A 21,472-nucleotide genomic window follows, 5' to 3' on the forward strand; every position below is an offset into this window, starting at 1 on the left:
GTATTTGAGTCATGTCTTTCTTTTTTATTCTTGCGTGATACTTATAGATTATTAGTAACGCGTGCCCTTAAATGGCATACGGATTCCAAACCTGAGTTTGAGGCCTTTTTGAGGTGGTGGGTCATTTAGCAAGTCGGATCATAGAAATCCGGCGAGGGAACGCCATACCGCTTGGCATAATTTAATAATTCTCGTTGGTATTGATGGCACGTCTTTAGCTTATGGTAGGCCGCCGTTTGCCGCAATGGAGGGGTTGGGGAGCGTGGGCTCTCACGGGCTTCTTCGCGGCTTCCAGGGCGAAGGTAGCCATTCGGGCCCACTAAGGAGCGTAGGCAACCGAACCACTCGTGTCGTGGTAGAAATTTTAATTTAATTTAATTTTGCTCTCATCTTTCTATCATTTTGCGTGTAGGATTTTAACAGGGCAACTATCTATGACATGGGCTATGATAAAAAATGTCAATCTAGTTGTCATGGTCACTCAAGAACCAAGAATCAGCTTGCTTTGCGCGGGAGGCACAAGGTGACTTGGATGAACCGATAAGAATAAACCGGGATGAAATGAATTGATTAGGATTTGGATGTGGCTGTTGAGGCTATAAAGTCCACAAGTTGAGGATAGAGTGCTAATTAGGATCATATGGATGGCTTGAAGCCTAAAGAATTATAAGTTTGAAGAGAAGTTTAATTCATCTTGCTTGAGAGATTAAAATTTATTGATTTGTTTCTTGATGAATACAGTGGGACCATCCTGACATTGTCATCATCAGGTCCAAGGCTCAAAGCCCAAAATCTCTTCTTAGCATATACATCTTGAACATTTATAACTTTTTTTTTTTGCGAGAAGAAAGACTTAGAACTAATTATAAAATAAAAAATTCTTATCCGATCTGGTTCTCTAATTGGGTATATGATGGAATTATAGAAGAAAGCAGTTTTGGGAGCTCTAATTTGAAAAATGAGGAGAAAATCTAAATTTCTCTTGCCCAAATTTGCACTAAGTAGAAAAAGAAACTGGGGACTGGATGATATCCACGCATATGTATTGATAGGCTCGTGGAAGGCATCTTCTCAAGTAATGGTTAATTTAAGCCATCAAATTGAGAATATATTAATCATTGGTAATAAACTAGTTGTAGTGTGTAAATCACATTTGAAAGAGATGAAATGGTGAGGGATGGGATAGCCTTACAGGCTAAGCATGTATTTAGAGAGGCATGCGAATTGGGTGGTTGCCTACATAGCCAGCCATTTCAGAGGCATCATATGGGCCAGAGAGGAGGCGCTGCCTCGGGCACTCCATGACCTTTTGTTTTCTAATTTTATTAAAAGTATTGTACTCGTATTGTATGAAATATTCGTCTTAGCAAAAAAAGAAAAAGAAAAGAAAGAAAGAAAGAAGGAGAGAGGGAGAGAGAGACAGCTTATGGGGCATGGGCTAGGCCTGTTCTTCGGCCTGTGATGCCAATTAGTCGGGTTTGGAATGGCGTGCCTGTTGGTTTCGGCTTGTTTTAAACTACAACAAGATGGCGACCGGAACTTTTTCCCAAAACTTGGACCAAGGTCCAGTCCAAGTGGCTCTTATGCATGGCTGATCAGACTGTACAACTACAGCTGCAGCCAACAAGATAGTAGATGAAAAATGATGCTAATAGCAAATGTAAATGGTAGGCTGATGATGGCCGATTCTACTTTCATTTGCCTGTCATATTACCAAAAGCTGATGAAGTCCTAATCAGTAAAACCCTCCACTTGCTCATTGGGATTATGCTAAGATTTTTCCTTCTTACTTGTTCAAGAGTTAAAAGGGTGACGACTTTTGGAGATTCTAATGGAAAGATAATTCTAGGATAGGATTTATAATAAGATAGGAATGGACAAAGCTAATGCTCGGCTGTCAAATTTCAAATCTAGTGGCCTAGTAGTTCGTCTGCTAAGAGGCTCTGAAGTCATCCATCCTTCTATAAGAAAATCACAAAGGTAAATATTGGATAACTGGAATCCTATACCCTTTCTGCAATCATTTTTTATCATTTAAAGACGAAATTCCCACTTGACAAGTGTCCAATCCAGAGAGATGCCTATGAACTTAGAATGCGTTTTGGTTAGGTTAGGCGATGCTTTGTCACCCACCGTCACCACCCTCTAGAGTCAATTATTTCTTCCAGCTGCACCCGACCCATCTCAACATATATTGTCTGCTACTTAGTTACCATGCATCAGATGCAGTGGCACTATTACTATAGGGGTGATATGTGAGTATCTGTACGGATGTATGTTTAGTCCCATACCGATTACTCGTTGAAAAGATCTTGAATATTTGTATAAAACTAAGAAACTTAAAAAATATCTCCTAACTAGGAATTTTGGGTAAGATCATAGGTTTTGACAAATGGTATCACAACAAACTTGGCTTATAACCTATATAGGCTAGGAGATACTGCAACACAAATTTATAAAGCCTGATCATAGGTCGATCATGATACTTATGATTAGATTTGAATGAATTTAAATTTTTAGTCAGATGAAAATGGCAGAACTTAAACACGAGGGCATCAACAATTAACAAAGTTACTCGAGTGATGAATACTCGGCAGCGGGGTGCAACCATGTAGAGTGAGTGGAGTGGTTTCAAAGATTTGATGAAATAATGTCAACAAAAGCGTCTTGGCTTGCTGCTATATGTGGCTCGTGAGGTGCGATTTGTTTTTTTTAAACTTCCCACCGAGAGGGTCGCGATGAGAAAGCTTTGTCGTTATTCCATGGAATGGTTCACAGGAGCCGCAGATGGGCGATGGGCTTGCGTCATGCCCATGGAAGCAACCGACAATGAAATATGAGGCATTTCAGGTTTAATTGTTTGTACAAGGTTAGGTACGTAGTTTATCACGAGTTCTGACTGCTCAAGGAAAAGATAGAAGGGCGTTGCGCAGGAGGAAAGAATAATGAAATAAAAAATATATAATTATATTATATTTATATAGTTTCTTGATTTATATTTAGAAACAAAAATAATACAAAAATTTTGCTAAAAAAATTGAAGATCATAAAGTTCTAAGTTTTTCTCATAAATTTTAGCTTCTAATATATCTGATCTCTAGAAGACTCCTTTTTTTTTTAGATTTTTAAAAATGATGTATAAAAGTGTGAACCAATTTGGACTCAAATTGATGTTATACAATAATTAAATTAGTTCAACTAATAGAAGCTCGGCCTCCGCACCCTGTACGTATATGGTGCCTTGGAGGATTTTTTTCTCTACTTTAGAAAAAGATTTTTTTTTAGCTTTTTAGAGCTTGTAAACTCAAAACATACACAAAAAAAAAAAAGAAGTAAAGATTTTGATAGAATATCCAAAAAAAAAAAAAGAAGAGCACAAAAAAATAAAATATTAAGCATAAGAAAAGATAAAAAGATGTTGGGTTAGTTGTATACACTAATAAAACAATCGTAGAAGAGGTCCTAATAATATTCTATAGCAAACCGTCACCACAAGCAGAAAAAAGAGCGCATCAAAATTTGTAATTTATAAAGATTTCTTCAATTAGTCTAGTTAATTCATGAATAATTCAAAAAGAACTTAATAATTCTTAATTAATTTCTTTTACAAATCATATAAAAAAAAATCAAGAACAATTAGGCTTGCACATTCTGTGCTTCCTCCATGAATCAAATTTGCCTTTCACCCCCACAGTGGAGCCACATTCGGCAGGCAAGACCACACACAACTAGAAAGATCATGATCATGCTACTACCCATTCGTCTATGTCTACTACCTCTCCTCGGCCTATGCATATGATATGGGCTTAATTGCTAATTGGTAGTGATACGTGAGCCTAAAGTCAGTGAATGTTGCAGAGCCCAGCCCATTTGTCGTTCTTCCTGGCCAACGAGCAGAAATATTCTCCTTCATCTATTTATTTATCTTTGCTCAGTTGGTGGTTGTTTTCTTTGGGGAATTTGGAAAGTCCGGGAATGAACCGATTCTTCAAGGTCGTTTATTGTCTCCTGCTATTGTGGCGAGGAATGCAGTTACCCTGGCGGATGAATCCTTGTCTACTACTTCAGGGGAAAAAGAAAAAAGAAAATCTTTATGGCAGGCTCTTACCTATTACTCACCTATCTGCCACTGGAAACACCATTTCCTGTCCGACTTGTTTTTACTATCATATCGAGAGTTACTCTATGTATTGTTTGATGTAAATAGATAGTGGATTTATTTCTGTCTAAAAATACTACTTTTCTATATTTCTCCTTTAAAAACTCCAACTAGAGGTACTCTCTAATTTTACATTGACTACACATTTTCCTCTCCTTTTTCTGTGAACTAAAAGAGTTCTAATGTCAAACTGCATGCCATGGAGCCAAAATAGATTACATGCTATGCCTCCAAGGCTCTAAGCCAGGAGTTGGAATTTGGATAACATTGTTAGAGGGATCCTACATAATGGCTGAATTGGTTGACCTATTTGTTGGTGCTATGGACTTTTGCATGCATCGTCAATTTTTTGATGAAAATTCTGCTCTCCCAACATCATTCCTTGTGCATGACGCATATATTTGATAGTAGGACGGAGTTTTTTAACGATCAATGTCTACGATCCCATTGACCTTGTTCAAAATATTGTCTGTTTGAAATGATTGCACTCCCAAGTTAAATATTCACTCTCTCATTCCCTCAGTAATTTTTTTTTTTTGCAAAGGGGGTGATGGTGTATTTCGTATAAAAAAAGTACTCATTAGCCAATAAATTTAAAAATTGTTCTCAGTATTTTACACTATAGAATCAAGAAGAGAGATATATAAACAGGCCCGCTCCCATTGGAAAAAGATATAGAAGAATGTTGTACCTTCAAGTACTTTTTATTCAGGAGAAGACATGTTTTATTCAAAAGAAAAGATCATTTGATGGACGGCTATGACCGAGCAATCAAGGTTGTTTTGGAATGTATATATACTTTCCATCTAATTTCACTTGCTTCTCTTCTCTTTCTTCGTCATTTTAGACTTTAGAGTGAACACTAAGAAGTATTATTATACAAAGGGTGCACATATCATGAGGCACGGAGCTATGGTTGGTTTTCTTTGTTGGCCCAAGCACCATACGGCAACCCTTGTTGGGATCCGTGGGCTTTTATTTGGCGTAGGGCTTATAGGTGAACGTATGGCTATTGTTTAATAGACAACCTTCTCTCCTTTCTAATCTCCTTGTTTTCTCTTGGTTAGATTTTCTTACTTCTTATATAGTGAGGACTCATCTGGGCATGTGTTTAGCTTCACATTAGTTATTCGCTGGGTATATCTTAGGTACTTATATAAGATCAAGGAACTCAAATAATATCTTTCGGCTAAATATTTTCGGTGAGATCCTGAGTTGTTAAAAATGATATCAGAGCGGACCTGGCTTATAATCTATGTGAACTAGGGAATACTGCAATACGGATCCATGATTTGAACCCTTAGTCTGACGACGATGTTAGAGTTTAAACGGAGAGTATGTGAAGACTTGTACGGACGTATTTAGTCCCATATTGGTTATTCGCTCGATCATACTCCTCTACCACTCTCTCCGTGTTAAAGGAAAAAAAAAACATTCTAGAATGTACCCTCAATATGTTAGAATTGATAGGCTAGTGAAATCTTCAAAGCTTCAAAAGATTTTCATAACTGCTAACCCTGTAGGCCTCCCCATTTGGTGATAATGAGAAGCAAAATGGGCAATCTCGATAACATGATCATGCTAAAGAGTAGGGATGAGAATTTTATAAGTAAGAAGGTACGTATTCATTTTATGCAACCAATCTACAGTTTCTATGCATATTTATGGCAATCTTTTTTTTTTCTTAAGGGTCGAGCGGAGGAGGACTGTAGTTGGTTAAGACACTTAATCGATTCTGAATACTTTACTTTCTGTCTATAATTATTGAAGAATGTGACTAATAATGTCGCAAGTCAATATTCCCTTAGCAGGTGTCAAGATCATGGAGGTGTCCCAACATCAACCTTCCCAATCATTTCAATCATGCTTAATTCCCTATCAAATCTCAAGCTCATGTCACGATCTAGTTGGAATTAGTCTGTCTTTGATTCTAGTCCAAAGAACCAAAGAGAGATTGAGAAATACCACCTTGGGGTAAAAAGGAGGCAGAGACGCCACCTTGAGAAATACCACCTTAACGAAGGCCAGAAAGGCACCAGGGTCATTCGCTCCTACATGTGGCCGTGGTTGCACGGATTCAATTCGCCAACCCCACATCATTTCGCTGTTAGGTCTCAACCCACCCGAAAGTGGGTTATATTCTCAGCACGCGCGGAGGCCAACCTTCGAGTTTTCTACCAACTGATTTGTTTCTGTCAAAGAGAATGACTCGCATCAGGTAAGTGTTGAGCACTATACCTGGCTATCTCATGGCAAACACAATCATCCCTAAGGAGTCATCAATAAAGTTGAATAGATGGTGCAAAATTTCTTGTGGAGCTCCTCTAACCAATCTAGATGGGTCTATCTACTTCATGGTACACCATATGGCAACCAGTACAGGCTGATGGTCTTGGTATCTATCCATTAGCAGCGAGATGAGATGCAATGATAAAGCAAGTTGTAAACTTTTTTGTTAGAGCCTCAAAATTTTTGGAGCAGATTGAAGAGAGCTAAGTAAAGGGAGGGCAGACTAAGTTATTATAGGTAATCATTACCATAATAGCTGTTTTATTTGGAAAATAATGTGCTCTTATGTGCTATGCTTGACTGTAAATTTAGATGGATGATTGAAGATGGAAGATCCATTAATGTAATCAATGACCCACGGATATCTACAATTCTATTAGTATGTTGTCCTTACGTGAGGTGCTGGAAGGCAAGGTGGTCCGGACCTAATGGTGGTTGGAGAAAGGATGTGGGATAGAAGATTTGTTGAACGGCGTTTTGGAGGCAAGCTTAGTACCCATGTATTCTCTATGGTTTTCTCCTTGAGAAATCAGTTGATGGGGGGGGGGGGGGGGGGGGGGAGGAGTGCCACCTCCTGCGTTCCGATGTACCTGCATGAAGCTTTGGCCGGGATCGCCCTCCGATGGCTAAGTTAGGGGTTTAGAATAGCTTCTCTTATTTTTTTTCTTGCTTAGCGAGGGCCTTTTCCTACCCCTTTTTATAGGATGAGGGTTTTGGTTGTTACTTGTAGCCTTTTGGTTGAGCTGTGATCAGCTGGCCATTAGTTGGAGGCGGCGTGAATCACGGAGACTAGTCCTGCCGGTGGAGGATCCGGGAAACATCATTCTAGATTTGCTCTGAGGATCTGTGGGGCCTTCGATGAGGATTTAGAAGATATTTCTCCAGTCTTGTTCTGAGGATCCGCGGGATCTTTGATGAGGATTTGGAGATGGCGGGACTGAGGTCGGCTCGGCCTCAGGCCGAAGTCGGACAGGCTTGGAGGTCGTGGCATGTACTTGGTGAAGTCGGCTCGGTCTTTGGCCGAGGTCAGCTCGGTCTCTGGCGGAGGTCTTCTTGGTTTCTGGCCGAGGTCGGTTCGCTCGGCGGGGTTTGGGTGGTTCCTGGAGTAGGACGATCCATTTTACCTCCCATCAAATTTTATAGAGTTCTTAAAGGTTCTTTAGAGCGGCAAAGAGATGTAGCATGGGTGTAGAAAACAAGTGTTCATCCTGGAATTGCCCTTTATCTGGAAGTTGGTTTGGGATTGACTATCATGTAGAATAACTCTTCATTGTAGAGGTTTTCCTATATCACCTTGCTATGATCCGCGTGGGGAAATAGAAGAAATCCATTGACCATGTGCTTTTCCAGTATCCTAGAGTCACTAACTATCCACCTTTGGGTCATGCATTCAACTACTTATCACTAACCATCCACCTTTGGAATTTGGAGAATTTTATCTAGTCTGTCGAAGGTCCCAGTCTCAGAGGGATGCTAACGAGAGGAATTTGGATAGCTACGGACAAGAGATTCTTTTGGAATGCCGATAAAAGCTCTGGAGTTGTTGTATTGAGAACTTTCCACCATGCCTTGGACTTTATGCAGGCTAAGGCCCTGTTTGGGGGAGCTGTTGGCAGTAGAGCTGTTGGAAGTAGAGCTGTCTGAAGTAGAGCTGTTATAAAAAGCTGTTTGCTGTTTGGTAACTACATTCGTAAAGTGCTGTGGTACTTTGTTTTGTGTTTGGTAAACTAACTGAGAAAGTACTTTTGTATGACAAAATTACCATAAAGGACATTGCATAGTATTATACAACAGAACATAATAAAACATAACAAAAATTAATACATAAATATACGATATAGTATAATATTATTGTAATATAAAATAATGTTATGTTAATATAGCATAATAGTAATATAATTATTAGAGTAAATTAATATTTGGTAATATAACATAATATTAAATTATTTAACATAACATATTAATGTATTATGATATAATGTAATATATATTATATTTATAGTATAATACAATAATAAAAGTATAAAATATTATAATTATTAGTATAAATTAATTTCTCATAATATAACATAATATTAAATTATTTAAAATAACATATTAATGTATTATAATGTAATGTAAGATAATATAATATAATATTTATAGTATAATACAATAATAAAGGTATAAAATATTATAATTATTAGTATTAATTAATTTTCCATAATATAACATAATATTAAATTATTTAAAATAATATATTAATGTATTATAATGTAATGTAATATAATATAATATTTATAGTATAATACAATAATAAAGGTATAAAATATTATAATTATTAGTATTAATTAATTTTCCATAATATAACATAATATTAAATTATTTAAAATAATATATTAATGTATTATAATGTAATGTAATATAATATAATATTTATAGTATAATACAATAATAAAGGTATAAAATATTATAATTATTAGTATAAATTAATTTCTCATAATATAACATAATATTAAATTATTTAAAATAACATATTAATGTATTATAATGTAATGTAATATAATATAATATTTATAGTATAATACAATAATAAAGGTATAAAATATTATAATTATTAGTATAAATTAATTTTTCATAATATAACATAATATTAAATTATTTAAAATAACATATTAATGTATTATAATGTAATGTAATATAATATAATATTTATAGTATAATACAATAATAAAGGTATAAAATATTATAATTATTAGTATAAATTAATTTTTCATAATATAACATAATATTAAATTATTTAAAATAACATATTAATGTATTATAATGTAATATAATATAATATAATATTTATAGTATAATACAATAATAAAGGTATAAAATATTATAATTATTAGTATAAATTAATTTTTCATAATATAACATAATATTAAATTATTTAACATAATATATTAATGTATTATGATATAACGTATTATAATATTATATTTATAGTAGGTGATAACGTATTATGGTATCTCTCTAACAATTTTTCTAGTTAGGTGATAAAATTGATTAAATGATTACTAGATGTTTAGACGAGAATCACATAGATGAAAAATTATTTAGCATATTCTACGTGCATACTTTAATAAGGCTTGGAATATACTTCATATAGCCTGGCACACAGTTTAGCCTTTCTAACACACAATTAAGGATTGGACACAATTAATCTAGCATGGTATACATATATCTTAGCACATAGTTAATCAAGGATTGCACATAGTTAATATCCATCCTCTCTAACTTTACCTTGTTCATACTTTTTTACATTGTTGACGTAGTAGCAACAAAAATACAACGAACATTCATGTTTGGTCAAATACAAAATAAAACAACATGTGGAATTGCACTGCACTCAGAAGTCAACGAGCTATAAGTTGAGAAGCAATATGATCACGCAGAATATCCATCTCACGGTTACCCAATATTTGGCTTTGCTCTGCACTCAGTTCTTCCTGTGGTTCATTAATCTCTAAACAATCAGAAGGGAGTAGATCCTCATTATCATCATAAGGCTGAAACTCCAAATCTTTGATTGCATGATTTCTAATAAAATTATGAATAGCCATGGAAGCCACCACAATTTGGACTTGTTTATGATAAGAAAAGTTGGGCATGGTACTCAACATTCTCCATCTACTTTTCCAGCATCCGAATGTCCTCTCAATAGTGCATCTCAGGGAGGAATGTGCATGATTAAAGATTTCATGCATACCCTTTGGTTGACTTCCACGTCGAAAATCTGGTAAATGATACCTCTCCCCTTTGTAAGGCCCCATATATCCCAACATGTGAGGATATCCTGCATCCACCAAATAATATTTACCTGCATATATATATATATATATATATGAGTTAGTATTTTAATATATTTAATGAAAGTTAAAAAAGTATACTTGCGATCATAATATATTTAATTAATATGCATACGTCTATATTATAATATATTTAATTAAAATGCATACCTCTAGGTGGGTGTGGAAATTGGAGCTCTTTTCTGTGTATAGCATCTAAAAAAATACGAGTATCATGAGCAGTACCTTCCCATCCAGCACAAACAAAAGTGAAACGCATATCAAAATCACAACAAGCCATAACATTTTGTGTAGGAATCCCTTTTCGGCCAATATATGGTACTTGTTTGGATGGAGAAATTTTCACTGGTATATGGGTGCCATCAATTGCTCCAATGCAGTCCTTAAAATAAGGCCACCAACGATGATCATCGCGGATTTTACTTGGAATATTTTTGAACTCTTTATCCAGCGGGCTAATAATATCCTTGGACATCCTTAAAACAGCATTTAAAACATGGGTGAAATATCTACTAACTGTTTCTCCGGAATGTTGAAATCTTTCTTGAACCATCCTATTCCCAAACCCATGTCCTAGAATCATCAAAAACATAGACACCAGCTCCTCAACAGGAATATATCTAGAAGCCTTTAAACTATATTTGATTTTCAATTCCATGCACAGATTAATAAATACATGTTTTTCCATTCGAAATTGTTGTTGGCATCTATATGGATTGCCATGTAAAATTTCTGATACAAACTTGTATCCGGTTTGATAAGAGGTCCTACAAGGCTCCTTTTCAATATATTTTGTGTAATATTCAGTAACCATACCAACAGTTGCAGTTAGTAGAATATTATGATTATCATCATCAACTATCTCATCTTCACTGGAATAATTCTCCTCAGAACTATTGTCAATGCTGCCCATACCTGTAGAAAACATATTATGCAAAAAATAAAACATCTGTAGCAAATAAAACAAATGATATATAAACATATAATGCAAATACATATAATATCACAAAATCATAACATCTATAATATCCATAAAATCAATAGCATCCACGATACATTATCCAAGAGATACCACAAATACATATAGTCCATCATCATTCTATAATAGAAGTTCATAATTAAAACTACAAAACATATTGCCATAATAGTACGTCAACAACTACTTATGTAAGTTTGACATTCGCTTGAGCCATTCAATTCGAAGATTGGTATCTCGGAGTGCCATAAACATCTCTCGATGTTCTCTTTTAAGGAGCACCTCAGCAGCAATCAAAAGCAGTTCAGGTTGTGCTACCATCTCAGGCATCATATGCACTACGTCCATCACCTCATCGATACTACGTCCAGGTTTATCAATCATCTTGGATGGCACTGTACTTTTCTTCTCCACTGCATCAATAAGACGACTCAATTGCTGAGATAGTTGTGCAGCACCCCCAACCTTCTTGCATTTCTTATCATGCAAAGTAGAGCTAACTCTTTTCTTTCCTCTCTCTTGGATAGCATCAGATGCAAGAGTAAGGTTAACATTAAAATTATCAGTGGGAACATCATCAATTTTATACTCAATCATATGATGGTCCTCATCTGAGTCACCTAAGCCCTCAAATGTATCATTATTAACCCCATCCAACCTCTCATATACTTCAATTGTGTCCTCAACATCCTCCTGCACCAGTAAAGCTGGTGCCCAGGCCCCCTCCCCAGTGGCACTAGTACCTCTAAATAACCTATCCAATTTTATGGCATGTTGTAGACCACGTTCTCGAAACTTAGCTGCATCAGGAATCTCCTGCAAGTTAACAATATATAGTTGTCAATAGTAGTTTATAGGTTAGTATAAAAAATCTTACAAATATTAAACTAGTGGCACGTGTACCTGCAATTTTTTTTCCCACCATGCATCTGGTGCATCTATTGTATTTCTAACAGGATCCCATCCAAGTCCTGTTTCCTTTCCCACCAATTTCATCCAAATGCTCCAATTTGCTTTCAGGTTATCCCACTTATTTTTAAATTTTTTGTAGTCATATTGATTTCCAGTCTTCTCATTGAATTTCTTAATTATATTGGCCCACCCTAACCTATTGAAATGTGTTCCTGGGCGATTACCAGCTTCAACTTCACCAATACATATATCGATAAACTCCTCTATCAATTTTTCATTCCAAATGGCCTTCCTCTTCTTCTCATCTTGGGTTGATGGACCAGCAAGGGTATGTTGGCTCTTCTTAGACATTTGTTCTTCTTACAATGCAACAACAAAGACATGAAACATTTTGTCAATCATAAGTCATGATTTCATCCATATGAATAAAACACCTTGTAAAGCATATTAGAAAAACAATGAGATATTAGACAAGGCATGCAATAAGAGGCAATTATTTGATAGAACTATAAGCATTTTCACCAGCTTGCACAGTTCTTAAATGGATCTCAGGCTTTACTGGTTTCGTCTATGTTCTTGACCATTTTTGGTCAAGCTAGTCTTCTTAATAGAACTCTATGTCTAATGAATGTCAATTATTTGATAGAATCAAGGATTTGATGGATGGCTATTATGATACTAAATAAAGAAATTGCCATTACCATGTATAAACTTACTCTTCCCATTCCTAACTAGGTAGCAGCATTTTTTCCATGATCTCAGGAAAATTTTGCCTACGTACCATGATCTCCTTTCTTTTTAAATTTCAACTTCCAGATCTTGTAGGACTCTCTTTCTATTGGAAATAAGATCAGATTAATAGGAACATTTATTACCTTATTTATCTCCAGTATCTCGATTTTATATTGTAAATCCATTAGCACCTACAGGTTCTTTCCTTTTAGCTCTCAGAACATGCTCATATAATTCTGTAATAAATATGAAAATTGATTATTTCTGAAGGAATAAAAGTAATAGCGCACCGAGATTTCTCTTAAAAAAATTGTGAGATTGTTTGGAAATTCCCAATGCTCGGATCATGAAGACTAAAGTTTGAATCATGTAATGGTTACGTTGTATGCACATTATTTGTCAGATTAATAAGGTCCAGGGGGCATGTCTCATAATTACGATCGAGATGAATGAGAGGGATGGCATCAGTAAACTATTTCACTAAATTAGAAAACCTGTGCCTAACTGCACTATAAACCTGTGCCTAACTGCACTTTGTTGCTTGCACTAACTACGCTCAGGCCAAAACATATTACATTGTCAAGTTCCCAATATTAGCCAAATACGATGTTGAGTACCCAATATCTTCTTGGCAATATTGGAAGTATTAGTAACAATAGTATGCACCACTAAAATGACAATAAGGTGTAAGATCTTTTAATTAAAACATGCTTCAATATTCATCAAATGTCCATTCTTGGAATCACTAGCAGTGAATTTTGTTGAAGAATGACAATGTAAGTAGTAATTTGGACTTTAAGTCAAAAGTATAAGCATAAAATATTTTGGCTAATTAAGAATAAAAGGAGTATTCTTACTTCTTAAAGCTTCAAAGTGCAATGGAGATTGCAAATTTCTGAGCCACTAGGTGATAGTACCTGACAGAAAATGATCCAATCATAAGTTAGAAGGCAACAATAATATTACCAAACTCCATTAAAATTCTAAATACAAATTTATCTTTCTCTCTGTAACAGAGAGAGGAAAAACTTGGTCCACCCGAAGAGAGAGGAAAAATTTGGTCCACCCGAACCATAGAGGGAAATCTCTCTCTGTAACAGAGATTTCTCTCTCTGTTCTCTCTCTCTCTCCCTCTGTAACAGAGAGGGAAAAGAGCTCGCCGTCCACCAGAACTCCCTCCCTGCAACAGAGGGAGGATCTCGCGGTCCACCGTGGACCGCGAGATCATTAAGCGTACAGAGAGAGGATCTCTCTGTGTTATAGAGAGAGATCCTCTCTCTCTGTAACAGAGAGAGATCCTCTCTCTCTGTAAGGGGAGGCACCGTGGACCGTGGTGGTGCGGTCCACGGTGTCGCGGCTTGAGCATGGACCGAGGATCTCTCTGTAACAGAGAGAGATCCTCCCTCTGTCTCACCCGTGGACCGCGAGAGAGGAGGCATCGTGGACCGCAATGCTGCGGTCCACGGTGTCGCGGCTACAGCCTGGACCGCGATGCCGTGGTCCAGGGGTGGTTCTTCGTGGTCCATGATCGAGGAGGACGGGCCGCGAGGTGATGATTAAAAAAAAAAAAAAAACAACACATTGATTTTGAAAGGTGCAGAGAAGAGAAGGATTAAATTTTTTTTATTCTAAAATGTTGTTCAAGGAATGCATACAAAAATTAAAAAAAAAAATACCTTCTCTTACGGAAAGAACTCTGACGGCTAGGGTTCTTGGCTCAACCAGATTTTTTAGGTTTATAAAGGGGCAAGCTATGTAATTATTAGATTTTAATGGGGGCATTTTTGTCAAAAATAGAGCTTTCCGAAAAAGCTGAAACAGCTTCCTCCCAAAAGCTCCAAATTGGAGCTTCTGCCAAAAAGCTGTTTTCAGCTTCCCGCAAAAGCTGAAACAGCTTCTTGGAAATTTTACCAAACACACTTTTTTCCCCAAAAGTACTTTTGGAGGGCCAGAAAGTGCTTTTTGGCTCTCCAAAAGCTCCCCCAAACAGGGCCTAAGACATCGGAGGGATTGATGGGTATTAGGAAAATCTGAGATTCTTCTTTTGCAGGTTCTATGTGGTATACCTCACATGAGAACCCCTATGCCTCAACTTCGATGGTAATGCGAGGAACATGAGTTAATTTGGTGCAGGAAGATTTGTTAATCGGGAATCCAAGGTAGCTCTTGTTGCAACTGATGGTTCTTTCCTCATGGATGAAACTGTCCTATTGACTCAAATAAGAGTTGGCATGGGAGGGCATGGTCTATGCCATTACTGTTATAAAGGTAGAGAATATTATATTGGAAGGCAACTCAACAGAAGATATCTCCAGATTTTTTGGATGAACCCAACATCAAGGGTCTATTTATCCATTGGTAATCGATATTTGGAGACTTAAATCAAGTATTGCCTTATGTGCAATTCAGTATGTTTTCAGAGATGCTAACTAGGTGATTGATTGGGTGGCTTCTCATGTGGCCGATCATAGTGGATCTACATTGTGAAATACTTCTTACTTTATCAATTTATCTTCAGGATATATCAATGGTACATATACGACTGGATGTATTTATTCAAGCGCTCTATAAAGTAGTTAGATTAAAAAAAAAAAAAAACTTGCAAAAAGAGAGGATTCTGTAGTTCCAACTAACTTGTTTGCATCAAAGATAGAGTTACATGAATAGAGGATTCTCTTGTTCCAAATGAGCTTCGTCCACACTAGACCAGGGAATATTTAAACTATGAGCCATATGCTGTTGGGTCCAGTGCTCTTGTGCGGGAATTGTTTTGTGAGATGGATCACGATAGTATTAAATAAATTGAGATTTTTTGAGAGAAATAAAGTGGGATTGCCATTAGAATTTGAATCCTAGACCTCAAAGGGGAATGCGGACCGACCATACACGATATATAGCTTGTAGAACAAATTGACTCAAGACGTCAAGACGTGGTCAAGTCTGAAATGAAATAATTAAATCAAAAGCTAAATTTCGACATGTGAAGTGCATATGAAAACATTTAAGGGAGAAAGAGAACATGGTGAAACCCACATGGATGACTCGAGTCTCATGCCTCCAACTCAGGAGTTTGAGTTTACTGGTGAAATAGATGAGATAAAAGAGTGTACAGAGGAAAATACTAAATATTCATTTTTTTTGTTCAAAAAGTTTGGAAGAGGACTTTCTTTAAAGTTCTACTAGATAGGTCGGATGAATACCAGGCAGGTTGGGTTGGACCACAAGTGATCTAGGGCTCAACATGGATTGCCATACACCTGCTCTAAGCTCTATGAAACCCAATCTCATGTGCTAAATGCGAGCTCAGGCCAAAATAAGGCTGGATCAAGTTGGTTCAAATAATACAAAAAAATAAAAAAAAAAATGAATCCTCTCTTCAATCAGCAAACGATCTTCTCTTTAATCACAACTCGATAAAACCGAAAGGAAAAAGTTTAATGCAAGCTTCAAGGGACAATCTCTAAACATGTGTCTAACCATTGCTTAGATGATAGGTATCCTGTTTGTGCTTATGCCATGTATATATGCGTGCGAGAGCACCATACGAAGTGCTAGGATAGGCAAATCCAGTGTGATGGTTTTGACTCGGATGGCCGCTTAAACTGCACCAAGCCCACTTAAAATGCAGGAGTGGGCCGCGTGGGCCGCGTGATGGGCCATGTCAATTGGGATCCCTGGCCTGGTTGACCGTACGATAAGCCGCGTGGGCCGACCGGTTGGGAGTACCCAACGATCTCCCAAACCCGAGCATGCGATCGCAAATTGTAGCTGCAAGCTTCTTTGCCTTTTGTGCCGGACAGCAATAGTTTTGGCAAAGGATGATGACAACCAAGTATATGGCGCTGAGAGTCCATTATTTATCTTATTTATACTAAAATTATACGGTGCACGTTTTGCACAATAGAGAGCTATACAATCTTGGATGGCCACTATATCAACCATTTCGAAAATAGGTGGCTCTCGTTCATCCTAGGAATATGACCAAAGACCTTTAATACGATTCACAGACCGTTGCAGAGATGAAGCAGAGCTCTCCTTTCTGGCGAATTGGTGTGACTGCATTTTAATGGTCGGTCCTTGACGATATTTCATTTACTTTTTAGTCCTCACATATAATTATACACATTTATACTTTCTTGCTATGTCAATTTTACAAACATATTTGTATTTGTTTTACATAATTGTGTTGTAAATAGGTTAGCAACTAAAAGATAAAATTGCCATTGTAAACGGGAGATCAAAAGGAAATTTTTGATCGGTAAGCCTTGATCATTAAATGACAACTAGAACAAGGGCCACATGAAGTATGTATTTGGGTGCTCATAGAATTGGTTGTGTTATTTAGAAAGTTAATGGCTCAATTGTCTCCCTTTAGGAACGTGGGAGTGATGTGTCAAATCTCCATCTACTAATTATAGCATGGGACCTACGACCCTTGAGTGGGCTCGTGTAATATCAAATTCTATCTAGATAATTGTTGGTAAGCATATGATACATCACCACGCAACATTGATTGCCCCAGAAAAAGTTGCCGAGCCACCAGTTATTAATTATTGCTCTTTTGAAGGACCATGGATATCCTCTCTGTTTATCTCTATTATTATAATACTAATTGACAGACTTATTTGACTCTCCATATTATCGTCATGTTTAGAAGAAATTATATCATGCACTGCATGCACCAATATGGCCGTGCACTATGCCAATTACAAAGATGCATTTATGTGGGCCAATCACCAGACTAGCGCATGATGAATGGGATCCAAAGGAATGCATCTTATAGTGATTGGTTGTGGTGCATGACTAGGGATGAAAATAGATCGAATAATATCCGTCCGAATCTATTTTGGTTTCTGAATATATCCGAATATAGATACAAATTGGAGTATCTGACTAATATCCATATCCATGCTATATTCGTCAAAAAAATAGATATGGATATGGATACACAACTATTTGATTTGTATTCGAATATTCGATTTTATTTATAATTTTATTTAATTTTATATGACAATCATGAACTTTTAAGAAAATAAACGGCCACATTAATATCTTGATTTATCATCCATATAATAATATTTTTGATTATATGGTCATAAAATTTAATTATGCAATTTATATTTTTTACTTTCGATATCTGATTTGTATCTGTATCTATTTAAAACAAATATATGTATGAATTTTTGGATCCGACTAATCTCCGTATTTGTATCTATATTCATCAAATAAAATAACTATGGATATGGATACGTTAGTATCCAATGCGTATCTGATCTGATTTCAGCTCTATGTATGGCCACGTAGTGCATACAAGGGTGTGTCCCTAATAAACCATAAAGGCTTACTAGTACCATAATTTAGAGCATGGCTTACTGGTACATAGGTTTGGAGGGCAGAAGAAAGCATAAAAGCTTTTCTATATGGGACGCAAGCTAGTGGATCACCAGTGCATCTTATGCATTCCAATAGAGCCGTTTTCACCAAAAAAAATAAATAAATAATAAAAATAAAAAATAAAAAATAAAATTAGAAATTTTACTGGTCAGCAGCCAATTCATTATTTTATCCAAACAGAGGCAGCTAAGCCTCCTCAATTAACTAGTGCTCCCAAACAAAGCATGGCTATATTAGAAATCAAAAGCCTTGAATGAATCCTTGCCTCCCTCGCACGCTCCTGCCCTTTACTCTGTTATCAAATTCATAACATGGCCTACATCCCAGAGACCGCAGAGCACAGCGAACCAAGAAAACTTTGCAGCATGGGACGTGCACGGATTTCCGCATGCAACATTATCTCCATTCGAGCGTGGGCCCCACTCTCATGGGCCCCAAACACCCTTTGGGCCTTTTTTTCCGCCCCTCCGAGTGCCTTGCATCCTCAACCTAGGAATGCCAACCAGCAGATTTGAAAACACCAAATTCGGAATCGAAATCGGCTGCACCTCCTAAAATCGAAATTAAAATTGAACAGTTACTAAAATAAAAAATAGAAACCATCTAATCTTTTTTTATTTATTTCAAAATTCTCACATATAAATACCCAAATTAAAAAATTCATCTATAATTTTTATAATATAATTTATCATCTAACTAAATTTATATTATAATATTTTGGATTGTATTAAGGGTATTAAATATCAAATATAGGTTTCGATTTTGGTTTGGGTTTGGTGTAGGTTTGGTTTCGCATTTTGTTTTCAATTAGTCAATCATCGAAATCATAATAGAAACCAAAATTGGATAGTTTTTTAATTCTTAAAGCCATCACCGAAACCATTCCTATTTTAATTTAGATTAAAACTATCCCATTCGGTTAGGAGATGGATAAAATATTTGGTATTAATTCCTGTTGACATCCCTCCCAATCGCACGCTTTAACTTTTATGGAACTGTTAGTATGATTGAGGGGCTGGGAGACATGATACATGATCTAATCGGGAAGAAATTTTTTTTTTCGATCTTTTCAACTCAAATCCCAAAAAAAAATGAAGAAAAATTAAGAAAGTAGGACTTAAGTCCTCTTTTCTTTCATTGATCATTTACATCCTAAACTGAGGTACATAGCCTTTATTTATAATACTAGCAAAGTCCCCTGCCACAATTTGGATTGGATTTCTTATCTAGTTCGAATAGGACAAGGTATTCTAAAATAAATATAATTAATATAAATATTTTGAAAAAGGCTAAAATTTAGAAATATTCTAGAAAACCTAAAATTCTTAAGATGGTAGATCTCGACTTTTACATCAACTCTATTTTTTGTTACTCCGTCTTATTCTTTTCGGATAGAGAGCTATGCTTAGTTAAAGTCTTATCCAAAAAGAAACTTTCGGTTTGATCAGTTAATTTTGGGCCCTAAACGATAAAATTTTAGTATGATTAGCCAAAATTGTAGATCTCGAATAGATATTCAATTTCAAAAAAAAAAAAATATTCAACTAAATTATGGGCTGCAAAATTTTGAACAATGATTCGGCTTCTCAATGCAGCTGATCTCGTTTTTGAACTCTGTCCAACTCTTTTTTATAATGGCCAAAATGTTTCGTATCAAGTCTGAAAATTTTTTTAGACCAATATGTGGGTTATGTGTGGCTGCGGACTTTTTTTTTTTTTTTGGGTACAGAGTAGGAGGGGAGAGAGGAAACCTCACCCGTGTAGCAGCCCCCACTAGTTCCTCCTTCCACTAGGGAATGTTTAATACAGGCTGTAAATTTTTACGTACCCTTTCCGACCTGTGAACTTCTCCAATTGGGATCAACACCCATATGTGAGTACGTCATCCCAACGCTACCTTGATACCAGCGGACCAGTAGTACTCCCACTAGCAGTATCCAGATATAGAGCATCCAATCTCTGAATTTAATCAACATCTGTGTATTTTGAATCTAGGCCACTACTGAAAGCGGACATTCTGTTTCAGCTATGCTGCCATCTTGGTGGGATGGCTGTGGACCTCACAGCGGATGTCTTTTGAGTGCTTATGCTGCCGGGAGGCGCATAGTTGATCACCGCGCGTCGACGGGCTACAGGGTAGCTTCCCAAGGGAATGCTTTATTTAGTGGAGCAAGGTCTTACGAGTGGCATGCCTCTCAAATTCTTTTAAAAATACTTGTTGTCTGACTACTCCTATTCCTCATAATTGTTTGAAGCCATTGTACGATGATAACGCTTGGGAAACACTTGTCAGAGTGTGATTTTTCTTAAAAAGGGCAAGAGTTTTAAATTTTCCTTGATGATTTGCCACCATGGCTACTGTAGAAAATGTTGTCATCATGGCAGCATTCTGTCCCTATTCCTCATAATTTTTTGAAGCCATTGTACGATGATAACGCTTGGGAAACACTTGTCAGAGTGTGATTTTTCTTGAAAAGGGGAAGAGTTTTAAATTTTTCTTGATGATGTTGTCACAATGGCTTAGTGTAGAAAATGTTGTCACCATGGCAGCATTCTGTTCCTTACAAGTTGACATGGGGCTCTAAGAGGAAATGATTCATTGGACCATATTGGATAAAATGCTGATATTATTCTGAGCTAATTGACAAACATGGTTGCTGATGATGATAAATTAATTTTTGTTTGATGCGAAATGGTACAAATATTAAATTATAAGGATAGAATGGTAATACAGAGACACGACACGAGATTAAATTACAAGACATTAATTGGCTTCTTGATTTTTTTTTTAGCTTTTGGATTTCGATAATTGCAGAATATGAGAGATACAGATAGACATCAATGCATCAGATGGAAATTTTATAGGAATTATGCATTTTACTCTTCCAGGCCGCAAATGTTTTTTTTAAGAATGGAAGTGTGGAGGTGCCTCCAGCATTAGTCTACAGATTTGTAAAAGGTTCAGTAGGATACCATGGTTGCTAATGCTGGGCTCATAAAGCTAGAATTAGACATGCTTTATAGGCTTTAGCCAAAATGGTTATCATGGAGCAGGAGATTTGATGATATTGAAAGTTAAAAATTTTAGAAAGGCAAAAGAAGCATATCCATCAAGATTACTAGGAGACTATCCATGCCAGAAGAGAGGAAGATCCAAGGTTGTAGTTGTAAGGT

The 21,472-nt window shown here is 36.3% G+C and overlaps 2 protein-coding genes across 3 annotated transcripts; both read right to left on the minus strand.

Moving 5' to 3' along the window:
* Positions 1–9,671: 9,671 nt before the first annotated feature.
* On the minus strand, positions 9,672–11,197 carry LOC120110926 (protein ALP1-like). The gene is made up of 2 exons (XM_039126971.1): positions 10,435–11,197; positions 9,672–10,295 (listed from the first exon to the last, which is right to left on the minus strand). Exons 1-2 carry the CDS (start codon positions 11,195–11,197, stop codon positions 9,832–9,834), a joined length of 1,227 nt encoding a protein of 408 aa, XP_038982899.1. The 3' UTR covers positions 9,672–9,831.
* A 90-nt stretch (positions 11,198–11,287) lies between these two features.
* On the minus strand, positions 11,288–13,892 carry LOC120110828 (L10-interacting MYB domain-containing protein-like). Of its 2 annotated transcripts, none has more exons than XM_039126645.1 (3): positions 13,762–13,892; positions 12,164–12,528; positions 11,288–12,076 (listed from the first exon to the last, which is right to left on the minus strand). In XM_039126645.1, exons 2-3 carry the CDS (start codon positions 12,521–12,523, stop codon positions 11,444–11,446), a joined length of 993 nt encoding a protein of 330 aa, XP_038982573.1. In that variant the 5' UTR covers positions 12,524–12,528; positions 13,762–13,892; the 3' UTR covers positions 11,288–11,443. The 2 variants fall into 2 exon arrangements, with proteins under 2 accessions (XP_038982573.1, XP_038982572.1); XM_039126644.1 differs by having other exon boundaries at positions 12,164–12,531.
* Between the last annotated feature and the right edge of the window lie 7,580 nt (positions 13,893–21,472).

The sequence above is a fragment of the Phoenix dactylifera genome, chromosome 5 (assembly GCF_009389715.1).
Source record: "Phoenix dactylifera cultivar Barhee BC4 chromosome 5, palm_55x_up_171113_PBpolish2nd_filt_p, whole genome shotgun sequence".
NCBI lineage: Eukaryota > Viridiplantae > Streptophyta > Magnoliopsida > Arecales > Arecaceae > Phoenix > Phoenix dactylifera.